Below are 17,748 nucleotides of genomic sequence, written 5' to 3'. Positions count from 1 at the left end.
TTTCCTGCTTATTCTCTCTCTCTCTCTCTCTCCTTTTTCTGTTCGTTGTTGGAACCAATTCCGTGGATTTAAAGATTTATCGCGAAAAGCGTTCGTTCGTTGGTCGTCACGCTCGATGCTTTCTGCTTCCGAGTTGAATAACGAGTCGAGCAACGAAATACGAGCGAGGCGAGGCTAAATAACAGAAGAGATATCTTTTTCGTGCCCAAGTTTCTCAATTGGATCGAATCTCTCCGGTTTACACCGAAGTTTCGTGAATCGAAGAAAATTTTGCAATTCTTCGTTCTTGGAAGGAGAGGAACGATTACGAGGAATTTGAGGTGAGGGGAAATTGCAATTACGTTTACATAATTTACCTCGGCCTAATTACGTTTACTTTATTTATGTTATACGGTCGTTCCACTTACGGCGAAAGAAAATTAATAAATTCCCATGGAGCGTCGAATTCTTTTTCCCTTCCCCCCCCCCTGTTTTTCGATGCACAGGTTAATTAACCGTGGAGAGAAGGAAATCGCAATTATGCACGTACGCATGCGCAGAAATGGCGGCCATGCGAGTTACAATATATCGGAGAGGAGAGAGAGAGCCTCTCTTCCCTCTGGCCAGGAGAAACAAGTTGTTTCGAAGTGAGAGCGGCGAATCGATAAGAAATTTCACGGGAAAATTGAAGTTGCTTCGCGGTTGATGGGTTTGGGGGAAAAAAGAAGAAGCAACGCCATTCTAATTCTCTTTTTTAACGATTGTCGGACGAACCGATTGTCTGAATCGTCGAAATGTCGTGAAATGTTTCGATCTAAGACAAGATCTTAAACTTGCGGTACACGTCTCTTCTTGTTGTGAAGCTTCAATGAATGCACAATGAGGAAACAAAAATTGTGCCGAGCGAATTTTATTTAAATAAGGAATAATTGTTCGATATAATGCTCTTCATAATACATTCGTCGATTGATTTAAAATCAAACGAAACTTCCATTTTTACTTACGTTTTTATTGTTTTTTTTTTTTTTAGAGTTTTGAAATATTTCCCTCTCCCCCCCCCCTCCCCCAATTTACATAAATCTAGATAAATACTTTTTTTTTTTATTCTCGAAGAATTCAAAAATACATCGTGCACTTTTTTCATGATATCAGAAATTTTTTTGGGATAAGAGTTAAGGTGGGAGACACGTTTCGATGTTGCTAATTTTTTCATATGTTGATTCGTGGAGGATTCATAAAGAGTAATCTCGATTTTTTTTAAATAGAACCATACGTTTTTTAACATTCCAGATGTATTTCAGCGTTCTCTATAAAAAAAAAAGAGGATAAATAAATAAATTCGATTAAATATCTTTTAAACTAATGGTTTTTTACTATACATTTTTACAAAGAATGCCGAGATGAACTTACAAGTTTTTTATAAGTTCACATACGAAAATATTGAGGGCATCGGAACACAGCCCTTTTGTTCCAAGCATTTTTTAATATCCTGAAGAATAGAATGGAAATTTCCTGAGCGATATATAATAAAATTTTTGCCCAAAAATTCGATTTTGAATCAGGAGAACACGATAGGAGATCGATCGAAAAATTTTTCCAAAAAATGTCGCCAAGTTCTTGGAAATTTAGTTACGAGTTGGAAGGAAACTTTTGAAAAATTCGATTTTGTATTTGTAGGAAAACATGATACGATGATGAGGTCGCACGAAAAATTTTTCCAGGAATTTTAGCAGTTCTTCTTGGAAATGACATCGAATTCTCAGAATTTTTCAACGTGCGAAACTTTGAATCGAAAATTTCGATTTTGTATCGGGGGAAAAGTACGTAGAAAAGAAACGATTGTAACGAAATATAGCTAATGATCAAATAAACGAATTGTTAAAAAGTCGTGTAATGAATCAGTGAAAAAATGTTTCAATTTATTCGTTAAAGGAATCGGTCAGTTGACTGATACTCTAAATCGTCGTTAATAAACCATGAGATCTAACTTAAACTTGCAGCTTACGTTTCTTCTTTTAAAGCTTGAATTAATGAATACACAAGCGAACAAAAGTTGCGTCCCAATTACGAAGCAGAGAGCAAATTTTATTTTAAAGTGGAAAAAATAAGAAATAATTATTTCAAACGTACGAACATGTGCTTAATATTATTCGAAATAATAATAAATTTCTAATTATTTCGTTATTTCATACAGAAAAATTGAAATTATTAGAAAGAGAGAAATAATTATGATATTAAAATCATGATACACGTAATTGCGAAATTAACGTTGTTTTCAAATATTATGATAGATCTATCACGCGTCCAGATTCATATAACCATTATCTTCTTAAAAATAATTGAAATCGAAAGATACAGCCACAGAACATTTCTTCTAATAACATATAATTGATCTCTTTATAGAGATCATACGCTTTCAAAGCAACGAAATTCTCCCAATTCGTTCCATTCTTTTACTTGTATACTAAAAAAAAATCCTTCCCTTCAAAAATATGCCACTTTTAACATTTCTCCAAATCGCTTTAATTCGAGAAAAAGAAAAAAAAGTTCACAAAAATCGGAAAATTTTTCTTTCGCGCTCTTTTCTTTGTCCCCTCGATCAGTCGATAAGGACGCATTCTTCCTGCGCGCGGCACGGTCGCGTATACGCATCGAACGCGATTTCCAGTATTGCGGCAGCCGCGAACACGTGCGACGAGCAAAGGCAAAACTAATGACACACTGTGGGACATTCGGGGCGGGGAATAAAGGCGGGGAAAAATGGACCGTGACTTTTCGCTCGCTCGCCTCTTCCGCTCCCCCCCCCCCCCTCCTTCCGCTCGCTGGGGACGTTGTTAACGGGAAGGGTTGAAACAATGCGGGACGGGTTCTTTCTTTACGTACGACGAAGTTGAAGTCGGTGGAGGATGATGGCCATGGATGCAGTTTTTTCCTTCCTCTCCTTTCCATTCCTTTTTTTTTTTTTCTTTCCATCAGCGCGCCGACGCCGTTCCGTTTTTGTTCCCTCGGAAGGGGTCATGCAATACTGAATGCCTACCTTTAAATATGTATCAGGCCTCTTCGTTTCTCCCTCTCTCTATTTTCCTTTCTGCATCCATTGTGATGGGATAAAAATATTCGTGTACAGGAACGTGGAAATGTAAAAATTGTGTGTGTGTGTGTGTGTGTAATTGGTATTTGTATTTGGTAGCAGGAAATATAAAAAGAATATTTGGAAGTCGGTTATTTTCTTCTAATCGTGCGACGTTAGTCCGATTGAACTGGCAACAACAGTGAATTCGTCGGTGATTAATACTTTTGCGAGATGGAATTTATGTATATAATTGTTTTTCTAACTTCTTTTCAAAGAGAAAATCTCTTCGACTTACGATTAATGCAACGTTTTAACATTCGGTGATTATAAGAGCGTGGATAACGTTGGCGCATTGCATAAAATCCATTAACGCATTCGATAATCGTTACACGTATTATTTCCATCACGTCGAAAGCATAAACAGAAACGTTAGAAATTAAAATGTTTGACGCAAATGTTGATCTCGATAATTATCTATCCTACGTTTAAAATATAAATTTCCATATAAATTTATAACTGTGATGCGCTTAGTTCCGATATCTAATCTAAATTTATTGGAAATAAAATAATTCATAAATTATTAATTCGTCAACTTTCGATAACGCAATAGATCGTATTACATTTTCTGCTTACGTTTCATTTCTAATTACATAAATTTAATCGTCGAGGAAGAAATATATTTATCTCGAAAATTAAAGAAGAAGTTTTTCTCTCGATCGTCCATTTTTTCACGAATACCTTTTGTCAAGGACAAAAGAACCGTATAGAACTCGATGGAAAGATGCTTTTACATGCATATGAGAGAGGAGGACTTCGTTCATTTTCTTCCTCGTTTCCAATATTCGACACGAGCCGATCCAATATACGATCGACACACGTGCCCTTTGAAACTGCGTTTCCACGCAACTGGAATGCCTCCTCTTCGTCGCGCGCGAAACCCAACTTTCCATCTCGTGTTTTACGATAAATCCCCGTCCCCAAACTCCCCAAGTTTCCTCGAGAAAGTTTGTTCGGGGTCGCGACGGGATCGAACCCATCCCTCTCTCGATTACACCTCCTCCTCCTCCTCCTCCCCCTCCGTTCTAAAACACTCGTCGGGAAGATCGATCTTCATCTCGATCTCGATTTCTCCCTCTTACTTTCCAAAGAATCTCGATTCCATCGAATGAAAATATTGAACGAAAATAGCGACTCGTTAATTATAATTATTTATTAGAATTGTACGGATCGAAGATACCTCTTGATATTTTCAAGCATTTAAAAAAGTTTTATTCCTTGATGTAAATAACTCGCGGACTCGATGATATATCCACTTGCTAGGAACACGAGTTTCTCAGTACACACGTCCGCCTATGGCATATTCATATTTCGAGGCATTAATAAATTACATAATTTACATACTTCTCATTTGCTCTTTTTATATGCGCGTGTATATGTACGTTAAGAATTAATCATCTTCGAAGGGTTCGATCGCAAAAGTTTATTCATCAAATTATTTTATCCGCCTCGTAAATAAACGGATATTTTTTCTACTGTTAAATTTTGCATTTTTTGTTTATTCGAGTCGATATAATATTTCACATCGCATACGATACGAGTGCGAACAAAGAAAGAAGATACATATTCGTTGCTTCAAAAATTCTTGACGAAACAGCAGCGAGCACGTTGCTCGGTGATTCAACTTTCCTCCTAAGCGCGACCGACCTGCCTAACGACACGAAAGTTTGTAAATAACACCACTGTGCCTGCGTAACCTGATCCGGCGAGCCATTTCTCTCTTTCTCTTTCTCTCTCTCTCTTAATTATCGGGCATGCGTGGAAAAGAAGCGAGAGAATCGCGTAGGTCACGAAAGGGCGTCGTAAAAAAAAAAGAAAATAATGAACGCAACAGAGCTGTGTTTAACCGCGTGCAACAGTTAATGCGCAACGAGGAACGTCTTTTGATCCCAAATTCTTCCTACGAACGAAACTATATACCGTACTACTTTCCACACTCTGGAAATTCCACGTCTCGTAGTCAGTTTCGCCTCTTGGAAACTGTCGTTCGTTCTTTTTCCTTTTCTTTTTTTTTTTTTTTTTTTTTTTTTTTGCGCCTCGTGAATCAAAAGTGTCGGTATATTATTATATACGGTCAAGTGGCCTTGTGTGTACAGCCATTCGAATGATTTATGTGTTCATCGATCGACCGAGATAGAAACGCTGAAACGTGATTTCAAAACGTGTGTGGCTTTATTTTAAGAAATGTTATATACACGCGTGTGTATATAAAAGAGGTTACCTTTAATGACCTTGGAAGATACCGCCCTGGGAGAGGGGGGGGGGGTCATTGTCCTCGCTTTCCTCCTCGCCGCGAAAATAAATATGCGCGAAACAGTGCGTGACGCATCTTTTCGAAACGTTGGCAGTGACCTTGAGATACCTATCCCCCCGTCAAAACGTATCGTAACGTTATTTTGAATAAATTTGCCGCTCCTTCAGATTCAGACGAATTCCCCCGAATTTCTTCTTCGATACGTACGCGGAAGATAAAAATTGCCCGAAGGGAAGAATAGCCATCGATCGAATCGAGCAAGTGGGAAACGTGTCGGTTATCCGTTCTGAATCTGAGGAGAGGGGAGGGCAAGGCGGTTTTCCATCCACGCCTTCTGGTCGTTGTCACGCCGTTGGTGAATGATAGTGATTAGAGTCACGGAAGGTACGAAGGAAGTTGGTCAATGGCCGCCGTTTTCAGATTTTCAGAAACGTCGAGAGGACGTTGCGACGGTTTTATCTGATCGGGAAGCGTGCGCGATGAGGTGCAATTACAATTCGAATTTCACTTATCGTAACGATTCTTCGTTTAGGAGACGAAAGAGAATCGGAAGAAATTCAAGTTTCTGGTCGATTTATTCGAGGGAAGCGTAGCGAAAGGAAAAAAGATTCGAAATTTTTCGTTGGAGGAACACGCGTGCCAACACCGTTCCCTTTCGGTCCTCGTTTCCAAACGAGGGGAACGCGAAACGGACCGCGACGGCGCGCGATACGAGTAGCGGCGAGTCGGGTGGGGGCGAGGAGACGTGAATCGTGGTCGAAAGTGGTGGTCGAAGAAGGGGAAAGATTCGTGTCTGCTGTAGGAGACGGTTGTGGTAGGTCACGAGCGCAAAATGGCCGACCGCGGGTCGCCTTGGCAACCGGATCGGGCGGTGCCGGAACGTTGACTGGTGGGCGGAGCTTTCGTGTCGGCGGCGGCCATTACTGATCCCCACTCTGACAGGTATCGCCGCCTGACGGACGAGTCCCGAGTCGCTAAGCCTCGTTTTCCCCGCGCTTTTAGCGGGCATTCGTGTGACCGTGTATTCGATAAAATCAAGGGCATACAAAGATTTATTTTTCACCGGTTCTCTCTTGTTGCTGCAACGAAATAATTTATCCGTTTTTCTCCCGCGATATTGCGTGTTGATTTCTTTCCACGAATCCGGGCGGCTCGATTGTTTAGAGATTAGAAACACGTTTTCCCAGAAATCTCTTTAAAGATAACACATTTTATTGCGAAATTAAAATATAAAAATATAATCGATAAGATGATTCACAAGAATTCAAAGAGTTATATATCGTAAAATCGTAAAAGTATCCTCGGAACGAAAAGAAGAAAATATCGCGTGAAAAAATATACGAAACGCGAGATTGTAAAAAGGCGAAGCGTTTTGTATAAAACCGTTTCGAAAAGCATCGCGAACGACGAGGTCTCGACGACCTAGCAGCGCCACGATTAATGTTGATTTATGCATTTAATTGGCTGACGCGCCACGACCGTAACGGGTCACGCGTGTGCCTTTGAGTTCGTTGCGCTGCACCAGAGAGGAATGTTGGTCGTCGTTCGAGGTCGTAAAATCAACCGACGAATAACCGATCGATCGATCGTTTCGAAAAATAACCAAAAAAAAAAAATAACCAATTGAAAAATTCGAGAGGAAAGATGTACACGATTGATTCTCACGGGTGATCACTTTCACCCGATCGTTAGACACAGTGATCGCATTTGTCGAGCGACCTTCAATCGCTCCGTTCATCGCTAATTTCCCCGGCGTTAACGAATTTATCGCGTTAACGAAGAGCTGGAATAAACCGAGCGTGAGAATTCACCGTTCCTTTCGATCACCATCTCAACGCCGCCGATTTATGAATAATGGATACCGTTAATCGGTACCAATATCCACCTCCTCGCCCTCTTATTTCCGCTCTCTTTCGTTTTTCTCATCGAGACGGAGTCTACTTTCTATCCGAAAATATCGACGACGAGACCTCGTTTTCTTAGATGCTAAACATCGAACGAACCATTCGCCATTTTTCCATATTAAATTTTTCAACGAATTCTTCTCGGATTCGTAATAACACCTGGTGTTTAAAAGTTTATATCGAATACCATCCTCCTTCCTACCCGAAATTCTTTTCCACCTATTCCAAATCGAACGTATCCATTCCCCGAATAATATGGAATCAAGAGCAAAACTACGATTCAAACTAAGGAACAAAGCGCGATTGAACCGCGGTGTAGTATACGTAAGTGGAAGTGTCATCGAACCCCGAGCCGAGGCTGAGACGGTGAGAAACGAGCTCGCAACATGAACGTGCCTCTTTCTTCCAGATCCTGGTAGAATACGACGACGTGGAGTGGCAAAGGAGAGAATGGCTATCGCCGCACAGGGACGCGGTGTTCTCGTTCTTCTTGGTGGAAAAGGGGCTGTGCTGGGCCGAGCGACCCGATCCGAGGCACGCCAGCCTCATCGCCATCGATCACCACAATCACGCGAATAATAACCACCACCATCACCACCACCATCACCACCACCATCATCCTCGCATCAACGGGAAACTGTTGAGGGGCGCCACAGCTGTCGCGAACACGGTCGCTTGGCCGGCTCTCGTAAGTTTTTTTTTCTAAGATCGCAATACGGTTTGATTTTAATTAATTTGACTTGGCAACTTTTAATCAATTCTCTCTCTCTTCGTTTTTGTCTCATTCGTTTTATTTACTTGTTCGATTCTATCGCGCGAATTAAATGGTGGATTGGTGGAAAAATAAATTTCGTAATTAAAGAATAAAAAAAATTTCACTCGGTTGAGGACGAAAAATATAACGTCAATGTAATCGAATCGAATTCACTTGCAGACGTTTTATCCCCTGGTGGCGCGTGCAGAGTTACCGGAAGACGCGATGCCCCTCGAATTCATGCAAGATCGAAGGCTGGACTTCGTCGATTACTCGAAGCTGAAGCCGTTTACCGTGAGTATATATGTACAACATATCGTGTTATCAACCTTCTTTCCTTATTCCCTTGTGAAAAATGTGACGAGCAAACTTGCATCCCTCCTCCTCTCGCGCTTTGAAAATGTTAAAAATCTTCGCCTCGCTCGATAATGTTTTACCGATCGAGGGGCGCCGGTTAGGATCCGTTTAAGCAAGTCGCCTAAACCGACCGAGCAAGCCCTCGGCTCGCGACCAGAAACTTAGTTCGTTAGAAACGAGGAGAGTAGAGAAACTTGGAGGCAAGTTCCGGGGCTATTGACCTATCCAGCCAGCCCTCGGGGGACTGCGAGTCACCGCGAGTAATCTTTCGAGAGGGTTGTCGATCTCGACCGAATATATCGCCTTTAAGTCGTCCCCACCTCTGTCTGTCGTTTCCAATCCTTTCCAACTCTTTGCGCTCGTTTTTGTATCTACAGGGTTACCGGTCGAGCAACAACACTCCCTAGAATGTGTATTAGAGAGTTTATATAACGTTATTCAAAATATTATACATGGTCAACTCGAAGATTCAAATTCGTAAAAAAGTTTTCGATCGAAGATAGAAATTTCCTGATAATTGAATTAAATTTCGCGCAATCTCGAAACGATTAATGCTTGCATTAAAAATTGCGTCGATCGATTTTGCGATGTGTTTCAAGATGGCGTGTTTCCATCGGGGGGAGAAGGATGGCGCGATAAATCGATCCGACGAGCGCTTTCTCCTCGAGCGTACTTGAAAAGTTTTTACGTTCGGTGGACGCGGATGCGGGGAATTGTTTCCAAGTAATTAAACTAGCGGAACTTTTACCGTTAAAAGTTTTCCCGGATCTCAGGCGAATTTCTAAGTCGTTCACGTGTGCGGCCAGAAGTTTCCGTGGAGGAGATCGTGGTCAGGATCAGCCGTTTTGATCCACCGCCGCTTTTGTTGCCATCGTGTCAAACCCGATTACCTTCGAATTAGTTTCGCTCGATGGAGTTTTTCGCGCTTATTTTTTAATCTCACGGGAAAGACACGTCTTTCTCGATTTTAATCTTTCTTAAATTCTCACTCTACTCTTTTTTCCCGCTTACTTCGAAGACGAAGCCTCGAAAAAAATCATTCCTACATCTTCGAATCGATCGTTTCTTTCGTCGCATAGAATCGATTCTGGATAGAACGTTAAAGATGAAACACTGCTGGATATGAGGCTGACGGTTGAACTTGATTGCTTAGCGCAAAAAAAAAAAAAAATAGAAACTGCTCGCTCTATCGATTATCGAATACAACAACCGCACTTTCCCTTCGCAAAAGACAGAGGGAAACATCTTTGCTCGAGAAGAAAAAGAAAAGAAAGGAGAACCGAATTGCCGAACGAAAGGAAACAAAAGGAAGGGGGAAGAGGCGAAGCCAGGGAGTAGGAATGTTTCGAGCGAACAAAGGATTGAAAAAAAGAAAGAAAGGGAAAAAAAATAGGTAAGAAAAGAAGAGGCGACGACAATGGGGTGGAGGAATCGCATGGATGAAGAAAAAGGAGGCAAAAAGGAAGGAAGGAAGGAAGGAAGAGGAAAGCAAAAGGAAGAGAAGTGGGTGGAGTCGATCGAAATGGAACGAAGAAGGGAAGAGAAAAAGAGAGAGAGAAGGGGAATGGAATCGGTCGAAAGAGGTTGCAGAGTGTGGTGACCCTGAACTATAAATGCAACGGGTTTTCTTTCCGCCGGTTTCTGTTTCGAGCCGCATACCTAGCAACGCGTACGATACGTGCGGAAAGAAGCGATCACGTGGACCGGCCGAGTGGAGAGGGAAGCTCGAACGTTTCGAGAGACGGTTTTGTGACTCTTGTTCGCGGCGGTTGCCGGTTCGCCGACTCGTGTCGACACACCGCGTGAAACGTTGGAGTACGGCCAACGCGAGGCGCCAACATATTCCCGTTTTACCTAACGGTCCTCCACGTACCTCCTCCCTGCTCTGGATCGTCGTCTCAAGAGTCGGCACACCATCGATTGAAACTTGCACCCTTTTCCAGAGACGGACGAAATGTTGTATAAGCTGGGTGTATATACGGGTGATCGTTGTTAACTCTTTGCCGGTGAGGCAGACACTCGGATCGATGCGGCAATTCGAACGATAATTTTCGCTTTTCCAGCACAGAGCGATGGGAAAAATTCTTTCTCTCTGTCTGAAGATATTAAAAAAAAAAAAATGAGGAATATTTAATATAAAATTTTAATATAACGTAAATGCAATTCGAACGGCGATATTTATGTTCGATTTTTTTTAAATATCGCTTCGTGAGGATAGATTCCTAACTTCTTTACGTATAATCTTGCGAAATGTGGAATAATATATTCTCGAGTTACTTAGAGATCGTGATCGGAGCTGCATTAAAGTTTGATATGTAGATTATTATTTTCAAAGTTTTGTAAGCATAAAATATGATAACTATTTTTCTTATTGAACGACGAAATTACTTTTATTTATAAAGAAACTGACGATAAAGGGAAGGTGAGGAATAATAGTACGGTAAATGTGAGAGCAAGTAGTTATTGGGATCGTAATTTTATTATGATATTTGACAATGACAAACCGAGGACGCATCTTAGTAATTACTTTATCATTAAAATATCAATGGAGATTTTTAATATCCAACGATTTAATATTCAACAAATTTTCTTTCTTTATACGTAAAGATAGAGTAAAGTATTAAAAGTTTTATAACTCGTATATGTGAAATCATTTTTAGGTAAGAAATTCATCGAACGAGAAATCGAATAGAAATTTCGAGGAGGATGCAATTTCTGATCCTTCTTTCTACTTATCCCTAGAGAAAATTCTGTGGTTTAAATATCTTCTGTCTATAATCGATACGAATATTTATACAGTATTTTTGAAATCGATCGATCCATTAAACGTATCTTCCAAAATTGTCCAAACGTTTATCTGGAAAAAATTTCTTCGAGAAAGATTTTCTCTCCTTGATCGTTCTCGGAGAGAAAAGAAGAAAAATTCGAGATGATACGACGATTCGATCGATGTCGCAGTAAAATCGTTGGAGAGCGATTGTTAAGCCTCTCTCGACGCTTCGGTAATGGCATTATAATTGCCGTTATATTACTATTATCGTGTCGTGATTACACAACGCCACGTCTGACGTAACGATGCGATCATGTGACGTAACGAGACGTTGACGCAACACGCGTATAACCGTGTTGCATTTGTGAAAATGTTATAGAGAGAGGGAACGGAACAGAGTTACTTCTGATTTTCCATTTTCGACATTCGATTCTTCGATGAGCGTGACGATCGGTTTTTAAATAAGGTTTGATTTTGAAATAATAACAAAATAGTACAAAAAAGTGCGTTTACCGATTTTGAAATTAAATCAATCTGTGATGCAAGTTTAGATAATCGTAAATAATTGAAAGTGTTATTTGATGATTTTTCTTCAATGTTGTGTAAATAAATATCGTCGCATTTTGCAACGTCACTCGATTCGAATAATTATTTTTACCGACTTTTACTTCACGTTTCTCGAAATTATTAATAACATTCGTTGAACAAACGGATAGAGCTAAGCAAGCGCCATCTAAAGGAACAGACAAATTAGAAACTAATCCCGTTTAAGCAAAAACGAATCCTTCCACATCCTTTTCCTCGAGTTTATCGAATTTTTCCACCGAAAGAATCGACTTTTGCAAAGCTTCGTGACGAATCACCACGACGAATCAAAGGAGAATTGATCGGCGAGGAGAACGATGACGCCTCGAGGATTTATTGTCGGATTAAAAAGAAAGTTAATCGATGTCCACGCATATCTTTATCCCAATGGTCAATTTGAACTTTAACTCGGAGGCTTGGACCGAACTGTCGTTTCTGCAGCAGGACTGGGAGCTGACGAAAGGCTCGGTGCCTTGGGCGAGCGCTGTCAGGCGGTGGGCAGAGATGCAGGATGGGCAAAGGATCCTGCTGACCACGCCGAGCGTCCTGGTCGGCTTCAGGGTGGAAGTTTATCGGGCCGAGGGCACCACGCAATGGTACACCGCCGTCATCGTCGGCTACAACGAGTCCACCAAGGTAAAAAGCCCTTCCAAATAAATCGATCTTTCCTTTTTTTCTTTTTTCTTCCTCGATCAATAACTCGATCCAACTTTTTCTTTTCGAGTGTGAATAAATGTAATATCCGAATAATGTCGTTTGCCAATTACCAACAATTGTTGTGGTAATTACGATATATTAAAATTTCGATTTTCGTTAATGTTTCAAGATAAGATGAGATTGTTAGTAACGAAAAGAGGGGTATTGAATATGTAGAAGAATTATCGAAAAATTGGGATAATAAATAGAAATAAAAAAAAAAGAAGTAATCGAAAGAGGTTGTTTTCCAGTTTATACAGAATTTGTTTTCAAATCGTTCCCTCCTCCTCGGGGAATTACCACGATTAATCGTTGCGCCGTTTATTTAATTCGTTAAATCGCGATTTGTTTTAAATCAGTGTTGAAAAAGTTCTGTTCTCAGTCGCTCGAATTGCGGTGCAATTTCAGGACCTGACCGTCACCGACGACACAGTTCTCGAGGACCACAACGAGGACCCGAGCTTAGTACAAATGCGGTTGATCGGCGATGGAGGTGAGCCCATATAAACTACGAATGTGCAAATCTCGAAAGATCGATTCGTATTCGACACGGTACGAATTCGTTCCGTAAATTCATTCTTAAAAACTGCCTCGACTTGAGGAAAGAAAGAAGTCGGTATTTTTTTTTTTTTTTAAGATAAGAAAGGAAAAAGATAAAATATCAAGCGTCAATTTTAGCTTGCTCCTTTTTTGCACAGTCGTGGAGAGCATCATGAGAGGCGAGGTCGTCGGCATGACACCGAGGAGGTCGAGGTCATCGACTGCTCTGACGCACGCGCTTGTTGTGGTGAGTGAAATTCAATTCCGTTTTATTATTAAATCGCTATGCAGTTTACAATAATAAAAGGCGAGAGCAATGCGTCATGCCGCATTTTTTTTCTTTTTTTTTTTTTTTTTTTTTTTTTATCTCTCGTTTTTTTCGCGTTCGACTCATTTTGGGTTGAAACTGGTGTACGTGTGTGTGTGTACGTAAGCGTCATTCGTTCATTGCTATTTCGTCTCGGCGATGCGCAAAATATACGAAGAGGCAAAAGTATAGAATACAACGAGTCGAGTTGTGTTTTGGAAAATTGCTGGAAAATGGGATAAACTGTGTTTTATTTTTCAAGAGATTTGAACGTAATTTTAAGTTTCCAGAGAAACTTTTTTGCGTGTCGACATACTCATACTCATAAATTTTTTTTTATTATTTCATAATTGTCCAATTTTATTCACTTATACGATGTTAATTTCTTTTTTTTTAATTTCCACGAAAGGCTAAATCTTTTGTACGATTGTTTGGTTTTAATAATCTTGGTGTACGAATAATCTTGCAAAAGAAAAAAAAAAAAAAAACAGACGATAGAAGAAATAGACCAGAATATTGTCAAGAATCTTGATTGGATCTTTGGACGATCCAGAAAATGGCAAGCTATTTTTTTTTTTTTTAAGAGAATAATAATCTTTCAATTTTATTCCAAGTGTAAAGATAAAAGCGTTCGATAACGTTACAAAATTAACTTGTTAATTTTAACGAATTTCACAGTATTAACTCGTGCATCAATTGATCTATGCAAACGTACTTGTTTCTCGATCCATATCCTATCTTTTAACTCACGTTTTGTTAAATAACAACGAGACATACTCTTCAATGAAATGAATTTGTCATATCGCTTTAATTTATTGGATAATATTTTCAAAGATGAATCTTGTCGAAACGACTCGACAATTTGATTATCGATTTTTCATCATCGAGATCGAACTTTCGCTCAAATTTATATTTTCTTTAAAAATAGATAAGATGGGTTTCTGAAAAAAAAAAAAGAGAAAAAGTATTTTTTCCAAGACAGACGAATCTTTCTAAATACGATTCCTAATCCGATGCGACGAGAAAAAAAAAAATGTTCGCGCGTACAAGATAAAAAAAAGTTTGCTCGCCGAATAAACAACTCGTCGTCACGCACGTATTTGAGAATTCTTTCGTCCTTGGCTGCCGCTTTCACACCTGCCAGATAATGAGAAATGTAACTAACTCGGGCCCACGTGTTATCACCTTATCGCTCATATTTTTCTCCCCCTTCTTATTTTTTCCAACCATGATTGAATCCACATACATACTATATATATATATATATATACACATATCAGTCTATGCGAGATAAGAAGGAAAGAAGTTCCAATTGAAAAGTCAGAATCAGAAACAATTCTTGGTTTCTATTCTATTGGTTCCAAGTATTCATCGAGCGTGAATTGTTATTTTAAGTTGCAAAAAAATTACGTACATATATATATATATCTTAACACACACGAATGAAATAGGAGGATATTTTCTCGATCGAATTTGTTTCTCATCGAGGAGAGAAGAGAGGATCGTTGCTGCGTGCATACGCGGACCGAGCGGTTCCCTTTAACGCGGCAAATCAATAAAGTCGTGTTTGCGGCACCCTCGAGCTTTCAAGAATCGGGGACAGAGTCCGTTGCTAGCTTGGCGGCCGACTTCCGCTCGCCGCGGACACGATTGCCCCACCTTCTTCGTGTTCTCCTCGCTCGATTTCCTGGCCAGACGACAATCGAGCATACCAGACACCCATTCCTCTTCGATCGCTCTTTCCTACCTCGGCCACGTGTCATCCAGTGGTTTAAAAGAAACGTAACGCGAAACGTTTACCAACGAAGTTTCCCTTTGAAATCGGAGAGATATTGCGAAATATCACCATCGAATCTGCATTACTGTGATTGGGTCGAAACGTTGATCCCAAACGACGCGTTAACCCAACTTTCATTCGTTCAATTCGAGTAATTCCACCGAAAGTTTAAGGGTCGCCAGAGTTTAAGAAGAGCATATCGTTCGAGATTTCGAATCGTTCTCCTTCCCGCGAAAATCTAAAACTTGGAGCGAATTGTTCGAATTTAGGCGTGGAAATTATTTTTCCCTCGAACGTGTGAAGCGAAGGGGGAGTCAGGTTTAGAAGGGGGAGGGGAAAGTTGGGAGGAATTCGTGACTCGCGGTATACTTGGGTCGACAGCCCTAAGTCGGCGAATTCCGAGCTGGCTTATACGAGTTCGAAAACTCGCCGAAAGGGATTAAGCCGGCCACCGTAATGGAACTTGCTCTCCAGTTTCGAGACGCTTCTTGGAAATGGCCATTAGAGCCACTTTAAAGACTGTGAACGAACTCTTGCCTTTTCCACGGAATTTCTTCTTCTTCTTGCGTTTCCACGCTTAATACGCGAAATTGTTCATTCATGTATTCGTCGCTTTAAGATTCATTTGTTTTTTCTTTTCAGGAAAAGTTATCGACTCGATCAATTGTTCCATGAAATTGCCCGTTTTTTTTTCTCTTTATATGAAAATGCCTTGAATCCATTTTCATTTTTCTCGCGTATAAGAATAAGCGTGACGAAGAAGTGTTCGGGTGAATTAAAAAATATTTGCTCCTCCGTTTCCCGCCATTCCTGCCTACGTGAGAAAGGTTAGAAGGAGATCGATAGTCCTCCCTCCTTTCTCATTAAATCGACGAACAGCTTCTTTAAAAAAGAGAGGGAGGGGCTCGTCAATTAAACACATCCCCATTTCGAGAGGCTTTCGATGGTGTTCCTCTCGTCGACGCGCCGCCTGCTTCTCTGATCGAGACAAAGCTGGATAGAGGAGGAGACGGTCGGTCAAAGATGATCACCAGTTGCAGCGATTCGAGGTGTGCGCACACATCTTTCTTCCCCCCCCCCCTCTTTTCATCGATCGGGCGCTCGATTGACAATCGAAACGAATATAGCCAGAAACACACTGGACAGACCGAATGTAAATATCGGGCAAACACCCCCTCGGGGGTTGGCCGGTCGCCAATCGGCCGCTCAAGTTCACCGCGATTCGTAAACTTGCTCTTCTTGCCTCCCCCCCCCATTTTCATCATCATCGTCTTTATATACCTCCTCGAGGATACATCCGGCCGCCGCTTTAAACGGTCGTTCAGCCAATAGGGGTGGTTGGCCGAGTCTGCGGCCCGAAGGAAACCAGCCGAGCCTCTCCACGTGGGAGAGGAGGAGGAGGAGGAGGTTGCCCGGCGGAGCGGGACCGACGCCCCTCGAAACGAGGGGGAGAAAAGGGATCAGAATGGATTGACTAGGGGAGGGGGGTATTCGAGGGTGGGGAGAATGCAGGCCTGGGGGTTAGAGTGGCAGAAAGAGAAACGTGGAGAGGGTGGAAGCTGCGAACCCAGAATGGGAATCGGCACTCGAGAATGGGAAAAGGGGGTGGTTGCGTAGCGTGGAAGAAGGGTAGGTGGGGCTGCTGGGTTGGGGCGGCGGTCGGGTAGCTGTATTGATTCTCGGGCAGGTCGGGTCGGGTGGGGGGTGGGGGAGGCGGTGGTGGGGCTGGCGGTTGGCGCGAAACACATCCCTGCCCGGCCGGGGCTAAACGCAAAACATCAGCCTACAAATTGGCGAATTTCGCCTCGAATTCCGCCGCTTTGCGAGTTTTCGTTTTCACGACGTTTTCCACCTCCTCGTTGCCACCTCTCGTACTTTTGCTTCTCAAATGTGGTCAAATCGTTAAACACCGATACCGTCGGTGGTGAATCGTTAACGAGGTTGCCCGGACACCTCGCATTTTTCCGGTTGGCAACAACGCGTCGAACGAGAGAGATTCGATGTCGTCGATCCGAGTTTCAAACGAGTCAGATTATCGTTGTTTCGTTGCCGCTATTTCGTTTCGCATATTTTTCTCCCCCTAGAATTTTAGATCGATTAATTAAATTTGCATGGAAAGTTTCCTGGTGAAAATTTAACCACGAGAGAAGATGGAATTATTACCTTCGCGAGGAAAAAAGAAGAGAAATTCGTTAAACTGCCCGATACAAGGGTGAAAAAAAAAAGAGAGAGAGGAACATTGGAAATACTCGTTAAGAAATGGCACGTAAATTAATTGCGATACCGCAATCGACCGCACGAGCTGTTTCCACCTCGCCCACGTTGCTCTCTCTCTCTCTCTCTCTCCCCTCTTCCCCTCGCTTTCACGAGTACACGTTTGCGAATAAATTATTCAGCTTGAAGTATCCCGGAGTATTTCGTTTTCTGTTCCCCCATGAATTATCCGCCGTGATTATATCCACGTTTCCAAACACTTATCGTTTCCCGAATCGTCGCCAACGAAACGGTGCCTCTCGACATCTCGATTGTTAATAAATTAAAACGTGGATGGATGGATGGATGGATGGGTAATTAAAACGAGACGAAATCCTTGGAAATGATCGATAAGAGGAGGAGTTATTCGGGAAGAATGGAGGCATGGCGCGGAGAATCGTTTATTCCGCAGCATCTCGCGATAGATCGAGGTTGACCCTGG

General features: G+C 41.5%; 1 protein-coding gene across 1 annotated transcript in view; it reads left to right on the top strand.

Annotated features, from left to right (window-relative positions):
* The window catches only part of Kdm3 (Lysine demethylase 3), a 247,992-nt gene that overhangs the window by 39,644 nt on the left and 190,600 nt on the right, over positions 1-17,748 (top strand). Inside the window, 5 exon segments of the mRNA XM_086903087.1 lie at positions 7,677-7,955; positions 8,202-8,315; positions 12,175-12,369; positions 12,838-12,922; positions 13,128-13,216. Of these exon segments, the coding sequence (XP_086759213.1) occupies positions 7,677-7,955; positions 8,202-8,315; positions 12,175-12,369; positions 12,838-12,922; positions 13,128-13,216 (762 nt within the window).

The sequence above is a fragment of the Apis florea genome, unplaced genomic scaffold, assembly GCF_048593485.1.
Source record: "Apis florea isolate Af1SG1 unplaced genomic scaffold, ASM4859348v1 contig_2274_pilon, whole genome shotgun sequence".
Lineage (NCBI taxonomy): Eukaryota > Metazoa > Arthropoda > Insecta > Hymenoptera > Apidae > Apis > Apis florea.
Note: the sequence above shows the minus strand (reverse complement) of the source record. Positions and strands in the feature narration are given on the sequence as shown.